Genomic DNA, 11,977 nt, shown 5'->3' on the forward strand with positions numbered 1-11,977 from the left:
TTTTCTTTTTTGATAGAGTGCTAAAAGTGTACTTTGCAGTCTGCTTTTTGAGTTCTGGATAACTCTGAATCTGATGCTTCAGTTTTTATCTCTTACCTGACTAAGTAGTTTGAGTTGCATAATATAGTCTTTAATATACAGACTTGCCTATGTGTTTTTTGTGCACTTTTTCATTAACCTTTCTACATTCTTAAATATGTTTGTATAAATATGCAATGTAATGCAAATCATGTACTTCAGTGGAATTAATGTTCCCTGTAAATAGCTCCTGAAAAAATAACTTCAATAGTTTCTGAGAAATTTTCATGCAAAGTTGGTGTTCCACTACTAAACAAGAAATGAACAGAATTGTTAAATGTTAGTTATCTATTAAACTACAAATCCTTTAATTTCCAGCTTTTTTCTTAAGGTGTTCTTGTGGACAGACTTATGCGTTATTAGTATATATTGTGTGCTCTTGAAACCAATAGAGAGTATGATATCTAGATAGAGTAAGTAGCCACTTTCTGCCATCTTTAAGCCTTAAGCACCTTTGGTGCAAATTATGGGCAGCAAAGAAATCAAACTATGCAACTTCATGTTCTCTGCTGAAAATTAGCAAAATGCTTCTTTACTTAATGTGCACTTAGAATTCCTGGAGGATGAGCAGACTTGAGCTGGTTGACAGAAGCCTGTAGGCCTTCTATGGAGATACTTATGTTCAAGGGCCTCTGCTGACTGCAGCTGTATTGATGCTGTATGTACAGGAGTTTCCTGAATGAGGAAGTCATGAGGGTTTGAATTTGTCTATCAAAACCTCTCAAGCTTTTAATGATCCAGTATGGATCAGAACTAACTGGAAGTACCATCAATTTTAAAAAAAAGGAAAATATGGTAAAACAAACTTCATAAAATAGTATTATAGTCTGCAGTTCGTGGGCAGCCTTTCTGGAAAGTAGGTAGATTTTGTTGTTGTTGTTTCTCTGAAGTACTAATTAAAGTTGATCTTTCTTTGGAGAACTCAGCAGCAGCCACTGCTCATGTTGTAAGTACTACAGACTAACAGACAGAAACAAAACCAGCAAATCTCCCCTCAGAAACTAACATTTTTATGACACAACTAATGAAGTGGCCTGTTTACTCATTTGTCGATACAATTGAGTCCTGTTCTGAAATGGAGGTTAGTGGAACTAAAAATCACTTTCTAAAGCTCAGTATCCATCCATTTTCATTGCAGTGCCCCACAGCTCTCCTAGAGAAGGATCTTATCTCTTTGGAAAACAGTTCCTTTTTAGCTATTAGTACTTAAATTTTCCATTAAATTATGAGGTTAAAGTCTTAAACGTTTCTTGAAAGCATTCCAAATATCTACACAGTGGCGTGTTTATTCAGTTGCTCTTAATTTTTCTCAATTTCTGTAATGAGTAGGACACAAAAAGAATATTTCTAATGTTCAGTAGTAGTTGCTCTTGCAGCTATACAGCTTGGTACAAATGCCACACAGAAAAATAAAACAATTTGTTAAATTGTGTTGTTAAAATTGTAAATCTTACTTTCTTAAAATGCCTGTCTCAAGAGCCTAGACCACATATGAAAAGTGAATCTTTTCAGCTTTAAGGTAATAAAAGCACATCTTTGTACAAGAGGATCCTTCTAGTTTGTTTCTGTAAGGATACCGAGCTATTTGTCAGTTTTCCATTATCTTATTTATTCTCCCTGCCCATTACAGTTTCAACAAAATACAAAGGAAGGAAGTGTGCTAGGTTCCCATAAACTACTAAAATCAGTAACCTGAGTAAGTAAGTACTTCAATAGAAGAGAAAGGAAAGAGAACTTAGCCAGCTAGCTGCTGCCAATCAAATGGAAAATGGCTATGTACTGGTAGGTAGCTAGTACAGCATCCATCCTTTTCTGTGAGGCAGAACTTCTTAACGTGTAAGTTGGAGGGGTTGAAATTACTGCTGGGGGTATATGGAAGCAGGCTTTCCTTGGACAGGAGGAACACATCTTGATGAAAACGAGGGATGTACTATAAGAACTAGTACTGGGATGGCTATTCTGAGACCTACAAGAGATATAATTGTGTTAGAAACCTTGGTTTTATTGGTTCTCCTGTCATAAACCTGTATGGCTGAGAAGTCCCATATTCTGTCCATGCTGAAAGCAGGTCTATTAAGGGTGCTATGGCATAAAAAATTACTTTGAGCAAGCTAACAACACTTTTAAATCCACAAATATCTGGTTCTAGATTCAGTCCTTTTTTATGCAAGCAATTTTCTCTGGTGCTTGAAACCAAAGCATTGCCAAGGGCAGCCTTTTTCACTTCTTTCTGTAAGCTAAAGAAAGATATAGGAGAAAAAAATTGAATGAACCCTTTGTATTCAGGAAACATACGTTTTGAGGGAGCAGTTAGAGGTATTTCTACTAGTCTGTCCCTTACAGAAAATGATCTGAAATGTCATGAATAGAGAGTTTGTTAACAGGAAGTTTTAGAGTAGTAGTTTGGATTTAAAAACAAACAAACAAAAAAACCTGGGTGTTATCCATGTATTTTACCATGATAGTTCTAGAATGTATATGATCCATGTGTGTATGGTCTGTCTTTTACTGTCCTTGCAAAGGCTTTCAGTAGAGTCCAGTGTTGCAAGGGTAAACTAAGGCTGGCTTATATTAGCAAGATGTCTAATTTTTGCACTTCCACAGTTTTATTCATTTTTAAATGTCGATTTTGCAAACAAAAGATTGTCTTCCATTGTCTGGCTTGTGTGACTTCTAAAAAGCACATGATATTTTTAGGTTGATAAAAGAAGCTGGCAAGCAAGATCCAGAACTGTCTTACATCAGTAGCAATTTCATAACTGGACATGGCATTGGCAAGAATCAGCCTCGTAACAAGCAGATGGAAGTAGAATTCAGAAAACAGGAAGAGGTAACTTCAAGAAAAATAATTGAAACTAGCAGTAACTTCAGTACTTTCCTTACAGGCAGAATCAGTCATTAGAAGTTTGGGGAATACCTGTGGTTTTACAAATATGCATGCTAATTTGGGGTACAGATGTTCTTCATGAAAAATAACAGATGTTTAGATGAATTGTATGTCACATTGCATGAACAAAACTTTATGTAAAGCTTTATTTGAAGTCATTTATTTCTTGTCAGATCATTAACTTTTTCCATTGCATTAATATTAGTATAGTAATACTATACAGCAAATTGAAGTTACTAGTATTTTTAACAGTTATTAAGCTTCTTTTGTTCATTTTTGCTAAAAAAGTGTTAAATCTCTAAACTGTATGAATGTAAAACTCCATGGTTTGAACACATACAGGTTTTGGAGGTCAAATGCATTTTTCTCCCACCTAGGCTGCGTTGCCAACTTTCTGGCTTTTGTAATGATATTGTTATTTAGTATCTTTTTTGAAATCATTGTATGTTTCTATCAATTTGACCTTTTACATGGTGAGGAGAGAGCGATATACAAGTCAGACTTCAGGAAATGCACAGTAATGCAGCAACGCCAAAATTTTAATTGTAATAAAGCTCGTGAAACATAGTAGGTCGAGAGCTTAATAGTGAATGTACTTAAAGGAAAAAATGTTAAGTGTCTTGTAAAAGGTGTCTTATAAAAGTAATGAAGTTAATCATGCCTAATAAATCTCTAATAAAATCACACACTATTTTATATAGGGGCGCAAAAAAGACATTTCAGTCATCCAGAATATATAGTCTTGAAAAACGTCACAAACAAGCATGGGTTGAATCCACTAATGAAGGGTAGCTGTTTATACACTGCTTGTATTAAAACTTGAAATCATTGAGTGTTGATGGCATTGATTCCTTAACAAATTTAAAATACACACTCTTTATTGTTATGGGAGCCTCTCTGTATATATTATAGTGAGATATTCTGTAGATTTTACTTTTTAGGTTTTTTAAGATGTTTACTTCTTTTCTTGAATTTCTGATCTAACTTGGCATTGCTCCCAATGTTCCTGAAAGTATTCTTTGTTTCTTCTCACTTTTCTCCAGGAGGGGAGGGGGGAGGAAGTCCTTATTGTTTACTTACTATTAAAAATAAATGTACCAACACTAGAATGTGTTGTTCTTTTATAGCCCTCCCAAACAAGTATATTTCAGTCTCAGAAATAATATGTAGGAAGAAAAATCACTCTCCTGAAGGCAGTATTTTATTATACTGTATTTATAAAATGTAATTGGGTGTGATGCTTTTGTTACCTGACAGTAGATCCTTAGATTTGCTTAATTCCATGTATCAGATATAATTCCTAAAAATCAGGTAAAATAGCCTTGCTGTGTTTTGCAAACACTAGTAGTTTTACATCTGCATACTTGAACAAGTTTTTGGAATGCCTGAATAATTCCTCTTAGCTCTAATAGCTTGTCAATGAATTGAGTGATGCAAATGGTGACAGATCAATCTCTCAAATTTGTCTTCCTTACTTTTACAGGTTCTTAGAAAATTTCGAGCACATGAGACCAATCTTCTTATTGCTACCAGTATTGTGGAAGAGGGTGTTGACATACCAAAATGCAATTTGGTGGTGCGTTTTGATTTGCCCACAGAATACCGTTCCTATGTGCAGTCAAAAGGAAGAGCTAGAGCACCAATTTCCAATTACATAATGTTAGCAGATACAGACAAAATTAAAAGTTTTGAAGAAGATCTTAAGACATATAAAGCAATTGAGAAGGTATGTGACCAGAGGACTATGCCTACTTTTCTTAAATTTATTGTAATGTGTTTTAAAGGAAAAATCTCTTACCATGTTCTGTTCTTGAAATGTTAAGATCCTGAGAAATAAATGCTCAAAATCTGTTGATACCAGCGAAACCGAAACTGAGCCCATTGTTGATGATGATGATGTGTTTCCACCATATGTGCTGAGGACAGATGAGAACAGTCCAAGAGTTACTATCAACACTGCAATTGGACACATAAATAGGTATGAGGCATGTTCACTTTTCCAATTTCTCTATGAATGGAAAGTTCATCACTGTATCTTGCAACACAAGATTATAGGCTTGGGCATTGTGCACATTGCATCTTGGAAATCTTGACAGGGTCTTCCAAAGAAAATTGTTATGGAAGTTTGAAGGTATAGTTTGCTTTTATGTTCTTTACAGATATTCTACCTTTGATAATAAACATAATAATTGATTCCTTCTTAATAAATGTAGTCCTGTTGATAAAAGCTGCCCTGAAAACATTTAGTTTTAAAACAGGTAGCAAGATTGTTTTTTTTTCCCCTCTTACTAAGCTAACTTTAAAAACAAGTATGTGGCTTATTAAAACTGTAGTACAGTGTTCCAATCGTAAAATTCACTCTTACAAAGTCAGTGTGTTGTTGTGTTGAAAAAAAAAACAATGCTTTAAGGTGAACATAGTACCATTCACCCAGACTGGAAACTGTTTCCAAGGAAACTAGCCAATAATATACTTGTAAAGTCATAGCAGTAAGAAAAGGCCTTTAGAGACGGGATAAGGTGAATGTTGTGACCCTCTTCCAAAAAGGCAAGAAGGAGGAGACAGAGAAGCACATGACTGCTTAACTCTTTAGTATGAATACTTTTGGAGCATGTTTCCATAAGTATAAAGAAGTTGTGATTGGCAACAGCCAGCAGTTTCATCAAGACCAGTTTTTGCATGTCTGAACCTATTGTTTTGTGTATGATGATGTGTTTGAGTCTGAACAAAGGAAAAATGGATCATGTAAAATCCTTCTGTTAACTAAAGCTTTTGATGTAAGTTTGTCTGTATGGCAATTACGTGATACAGGTCATTCAAGTGGGTTGCCTGGCAAATGGAATCCAGCGAAGCAGTCAGATTGAGACAGAGTGTAATGGTAGATTACTCAAAGTGTAGCTGGCATGTGGTTCTGCATGTTACTGCTTTTGAGCCATGAGAAGATCCAGCGCATGTCGCTGTCATGGCTGCATAAAAAGTTCCTTGACACATTTGATCTTGACGCGTGTTCAAGAAACAAGGAATGTGATTACAGTGGAGGAGGGGTCTGGAGGTTGAGAAACAGATGAAAGGAAACTCTGGTACATGGGATGGAATGGTGTCATGGAGTTAACTCTAGATCTGTCTGTGTCTGTGACAGGGGGACAGCCTGAAATAGGGGAGGGGAGGTGGGGGTATCAAATGTTTACAAGCTGGTTCAACCAGGTTCTTTGATTAATGGAGAAGGCGGACCCACAAACCCACACCCAGGGTAAGTGGGGGAAAAAGATGGGAAGGGTAGACAGATGGTTGATGGGCCTAAAAACAAAACAGTGGCAACAATCTGAGGAGGAAAGCTAATTTTCTAAATCAGAATAACTCAGTATAATAGGAATTGAGGCTAATAAAATGAGTGAGAGAGTGGCCAAACCAAAGGCCGTACTCTAAAGCTGAAGAGATGGTGATGGAGCACTGCCAAGATGAGTAGCCAAAAAAAGGGGCAGTCTCGTGACTTGTGAGCAGTTTCAGCTTTCCCTCTGAACAGAACATGGAGATGAAAAGTCCTCTGGGGTATGTAGTTCCTCTCTTCTGAGAACCTGGTACCTGCAAAATCAGCAGTCTGTGGAAGTGCAGCATTAACTCTTTTAACACCCAGTGCTTTACGTGATCTTATGATGTGGAATACTGATAACAAAAATCATAAAACCATGACAGGTAAGAGTTTATAGAAAATGTCTATAGTTTCACTTTGCAAGTTTTGATTATTTGAAAAATCTCTTGTCAATTTAGGTACTGTGCTAGATTACCAAGTGATCCATTTACACACCTAGCTCCCAAGTGTAAAACCCGAGAACTACCTGATCATACATTCTACTCTACTCTCTACCTGCCAATCAACTCACCTCTTCGAGCATCAATTGTTGTAGGTATTTGGGGACAGAACATAGAAATAAGTGAATTTGTTGGTATAGATGTGTGCATGCTCAGTTTTTTAAACTGATATTTTTCAGTTAATGGAAGTCACATAACTTTCTCTTCCTGCATTGTGCTCTGTAACTGCATGTAAATCTATTTCTGTTATCCATTGTTTTGTTTATTGGGTTGTTTTTTTTTGTGTGCTTATGTATCAGCTGCAGGTAAACATGCTTAATTGTTTTTTACCAGTAGTGTTTTGAATTCAAAAGCTTTTAGTTTCTGTGGGAAAACAGTGTAAACTAGCATATCTACACAAAGCTGTCATTAATGTAATATTTTATTAAGTTTTGTTGGTCCAATGTTTATGTTAAACTGTTTGTAATATACGTGCTAATCAACTGAAGACTTCAAGAAATATTTAAATGTTTCTAGGGTCCTCCAATGAGTTGTGCAAGATTGGCTGAGAGAGTTGTAGCTCTTATTTGCTGTGAAAAACTGCACAAAATTGGTAAGAATTTGAAATTTGAAAAGCAATATCTCTTTGGCAAATCGTTGGTTGTTTTTGTTTGGTTTTTTTTTTTTTTTTTTTTTTTTACAGTTAAATACTGAAGATGATCTAGACATTATGCATGAATTTCTGCTGAATCTGTCTATTCTTACTTCCTTTTGGCTTGTTTTTGATATCATCATGTAGTTCATAGTTTAGCTCACACCATGTAAGCTAAAGTCATTTTCCAGTTATTTAACTTAATTTTGTCTTAAGCAGCAAATGCAACTTTAGTGAAACCCAAAGAGATTTCAATATTGAACATACTGTTTCATTTTCTAGAAGGTATTGGTTGTAGATCAGGATTGTATTTAATGTGTGATTGTATTTAATGCTATTTATTTGTAATCTTTCACAATACCTAGGTGAACTGGATGATCATTTGATGCCAGTTGGAAAAGAAACGGTTAAATATGAGGAAGAGCTTGATTTACATGATGAAGAAGAAACCAGTGTGCCAGGAAGACCAGGCTCTACAAAAAGACGACAGTGCTACCCTAAAGCTGTTAGCATTGCTAATGTTTATTCTTATCTGATAAGAGTCTTTTGGAACAATTCAGTTTGTACTTGGTGTATTTTATAGTTTTGACTGTATGGAAACTTGCATTATTACCTGATTAGCTTATGTGAGTGTATGTTGTGGAAGTGTGCTTGTAGTTCAAAGAATGTACAGTTTCTTCAAAACTTGGTTACTGTTTTTCCTGCTACAGTGTAAGAATAGGCAGCAGAAGATACAGTTACTTTAAACCCAAGGAAGGCAGCAGTCACAATCTGGTCATAAAGAAGGGGTTGCTTTTACCCCTTTCTGAGTATCAGAATACCCCAGGGAATGTGATCTCCAAGTAAAAATTCTCCCTTTGCATCTGCCAGCCCTGAAATTAGATTAGGTAAGACCATGGGACTATAATTAGATTAGGTAAGACCAAACTCCTTTTGGTCACACGGGTGAATTGCTTCCACCTGTGCTACCAGGGCTGTGTACCCTTTCACCAAGTGCTCAATCATTGGTTTAGGCCATGACTTAACAGTTCCCATACAAACTGTAATAACTGGAAGGAAGAATTATCTGGCATTGATAATCTGTAAATGCTTAAGTTCTCCAGTAAATGTAGTAGAGCAACAGAAGAATTACTGATTTTCTAGAGAAGTAATTGAACATTGGTCATAGAATCATAGAATCACCAAGGTTGGAGAAGGCCTAGAAGATCATCCAGTCCAACCGTTCACCTATTACTAATAGCTCCCACTAAACCATGTTCCTCAACACAACATCCAGTCTTTCCTTGAACACCCCCAGGGTCGGTGACTAAGTGCAGAAATTGCTCCTTTACCTATTTTTAATGGTTTGGTTGTTGTGTTGTGTTTTTTTTTTTTTGTTTGTTTGTTTGTTTTTGTTTTTTAGATGTTTGGTTTTATTGCTCCAACAAATATTTTCTTTTTTTATTGTTGTTTAACCCTTAGAGAATCAAAAATACTTCTAATATTTGTACTTTGAAATATTACTCCTAAAATACTGTAGGGTTTATATGAGATAGTTGATAGTTCTGTGTCATTAAGTAGCTTATCCATAAATTTGTTACAACAGGTTTCAGCCATTTAAGATTGTTTAATTAATTTATTACTATGGTATTTGTGAGGAAGATGTAGGAATGAAGTAGCTTGTCTGAGTACCTTAGGATTTACTCAGGAACCTTTCTTCTTCCCCTGTAGTTGTTGATTTCTGCCTTATGTTTCTTCGAATAGGATTGGTAACAAACAGTAGCTTCTGGTAGTAGCTTCTGACAATCTTTGCATTTCATGAAGAAACCTGCAGCCCCTGATCACATCTGAGAACGTCAGCATGTATTCTCAGAGCAGTAGTTTATGGTGATGTGCTGTACCAACCAAGAACTTCATTCTTGGATTCCTCCACATACTCCAATTTTAATAGTAGCTTAAATAATTGGTTATTATGAAACACCAGGAAAAGAGACTGCGTCATCATGAAGAATATTATAGAGCGAATTACAAGATTAGGAAACCTTTTTCTTTTTTTCCTGCAAGACTTATTGGCTTGAAACTTAGCAAGGTGTTTCTTGGTGTTTCTTGTCACCACAAGGGTCTTTTTCAGTCCCCTTACCTCTAGTGATTTTTCTGAATTAAGGCTACTTGTAAAATGCATGACTATATTCTTTCTCGTTCACAGGGGCTGATTTGTCAAGTAACGCATCGTTCTTTCTCAGCAATTTTTTTTTAATACAGAATCTGAGAATATTTTCCCTCACTTCAGTCCCAACTTTTCACATCTGGAAAAAAAGCTTTGGCAAATGTTTAAGGTCTACAAGATCCTCTTGGGCTTAATATAGTTATTAAACTTATGAGTAATTTTCCACTAAGCCATGGCCTTAGTTTTGCTACAGTCTGACTTTAAAATCCATAACTGCATGCATTGCAGTTTGGTTTTAGATAAGCAGAAGGATAACATTCTGCGATCCATAAAGATCCTACCAAATGTAAGGGATGATCTATGATAAATATGAGCAGCAGAGTTAAAATTGTTCCTAGCTGTTGAGAGCATTCAAATTTACAAGCTATAGTTGTTAATAGAAGACTTTTACCGTGTAACACTAAGCTACACTGGCCACGTATAAAACTTCGTTTTTATTTATTCAAATTGTATTTAAAGAAAATTATGTTTTAAAACTGATTATCTAGGGAAAAGGATCTGTGTTAATAAAGATGTAAATTCAGCCAAGCTTATAGGAAAGCTGAATTACTAGATCATAAGGGGTGTTGTTATGTTGCTTCTGTCTCCTTCCCTCCTCCCTCATTTATTTATTTATTTTCATTCTTGTGTTAAGATTGAAAGATGTTGGACATAGGGCGCTCTAGGTATACTGGCTAAATTGGCATCAAAAGCTTAGTTGTGTTAATAAGGAAGTTATGTCTGTATTGTACACTTGGACTTATGTTTCTAACATAGTGGATGGTTAGGGGTGTAGTGTAGTGCTAAGTTACCTTAGCAAATAGGAAGATCTGGGGGCATTATTCTCCTTTGATGACACAAGTTTCAAAGTTCCAGGCCATGCTGCTGATCAGATGTTTTGTGTAAGAAAGAGCTTATGTAAGTCTAAATTAATGTGCTTATGCCTCGTTTTTAGCAGTACCTTACCAAATAAGCACAGGGAGGTTTATTCAAAGAATAGTGTTTAGGTTAGTTTTGCTGATTTAATCATGCTAATGTTTTTTTATTTTATGATTTTTAGATTCCAGAATGTTTGAGGGATAGTTATCCCAAACCCGATCAGCCCTGTTACCTGTATGTAATAGGAATGGTGTTAACTACTCCATTACCTGATGAGCTCAACTTTAGGAGACGAAAGCTATATCCTCCTGAGGATACAACGAGATGTTTTGGCATATTGACAGCCAAACCTATACCTCAGGTAATGAATTTAGCCCCTTTATTTTATCTAATGTGACTCAATCTCATTTTCCAGGCTGTAGAGTTGGAAATGATCATAAAATGCAAGAGACATTTGAATAGTGACTTTAATATGTTTTAACTTTTGCTTAGACCTCAAAGATGGTTGATTTTGATGTGTGTCCCTGCCAACTGGACATGAGTGGTGTTTCAAACAGCTGACAAATGTCTGAACTATGTAACTAGTACTCTGTAGAGGAATCCTACTCTGAATTTTTCCCTTTTGATTTTTTTGATTATTTTTTTTTTCCCCCATATTTAGATTCCTCACTTTCCTGTGTATACTCGCTCTGGAGAGGTTACAATATCAATTGAGCTTAAGAAATCTGGTTTTACTCTGTCTTTGCAAATGCTTGAGCTGATAACACGACTCCACCAGTACATTTTCTCACATATTCTTCGTCTTGAGAAACCTGCACTAGAGTTCAAACCCACAGATGCTGACTCAGCGTATTGTGTTCTACCTCTTAACGTTGGTAAGAACAAAGGTGTTTCTTAAATATTCACTTTTAATTCTTTTAGCAAAACATTTTTTAGTATTTATTTTAAATTTCAGAGATTAACTGCTGAAATAATGTCATATGTGGTAGTATGAAATCTTTTGTCAGTATTGTTTTTATTTCTTATTCACAATTCTAAATTAGTTTTAACTTAGTGATGTAAGTTGATTTATAGCAAATTTCAGTTGACTCAGTAAAGGTATAAAATCGCATACATGTATTTGTGTGTGTGTGTGTGTGTGTGTGTGTGTATATCACAAGTAAAATAGAAATATAGAATAAGAAAGCACACTGAATAAGAAAAAAAAAAAAAGTTGTAATTTACAACTTGTCAGAAAAGCTCTTCCTGAAAAACTCTCCTGTGAATAACTGTGTTATACCTTTTCATTTTTGAAGTTGATGACTCCAGCACTTTGGACATTGACTTTAAGTTTATGGAAGATATTGAAAAGTCTGAAGCGCGTACAGGCATTCCCAGTACACAGTATACAAAAGAAATGCCTTTTATTTTCAAGTTAGAAGACTACCAGGATGCAGTTATCATTCCACGGTGAGTATCTGTTATTTGGACATTCTGCAAAATAAGCATGGCTGGTGAATAAGATAAG

At 35.5% G+C, this 11,977-nt stretch overlaps 1 protein-coding gene across 3 annotated transcripts in view; it reads left to right on the forward strand.

Moving 5' to 3' along the window:
* The window catches only part of DICER1 (dicer 1, ribonuclease III), a 54,374-nt gene that overhangs the window by 27,812 nt on the left and 14,585 nt on the right, over window positions 1-11,977 (forward strand). For all 3 annotated transcript variants that reach the window (XM_072337349.1, XM_072337348.1, XM_072337351.1), the window contains exons 11-19: window positions 2,776-2,908; window positions 4,449-4,691; window positions 4,789-4,943; window positions 6,734-6,866; window positions 7,292-7,367; window positions 7,772-7,911; window positions 10,652-10,831; window positions 11,132-11,345; window positions 11,766-11,919. In XM_072337349.1, coding sequence (XP_072193450.1) covers window positions 2,776-2,908; window positions 4,449-4,691; window positions 4,789-4,943; window positions 6,734-6,866; window positions 7,292-7,367; window positions 7,772-7,911; window positions 10,652-10,831; window positions 11,132-11,345; window positions 11,766-11,919 — 1,428 coding nt within the window. The remainder of the gene's footprint in view (window positions 1-2,775; window positions 2,909-4,448; window positions 4,692-4,788; window positions 4,944-6,733; window positions 6,867-7,291; window positions 7,368-7,771; window positions 7,912-10,651; window positions 10,832-11,131; window positions 11,346-11,765; window positions 11,920-11,977) is intronic.

Source organism: Excalfactoria chinensis, chromosome 5, assembly GCF_039878825.1.
Source record: "Excalfactoria chinensis isolate bCotChi1 chromosome 5, bCotChi1.hap2, whole genome shotgun sequence".
In the NCBI taxonomy this organism is placed as follows: domain Eukaryota; kingdom Metazoa; phylum Chordata; class Aves; order Galliformes; family Phasianidae; genus Excalfactoria; species Excalfactoria chinensis.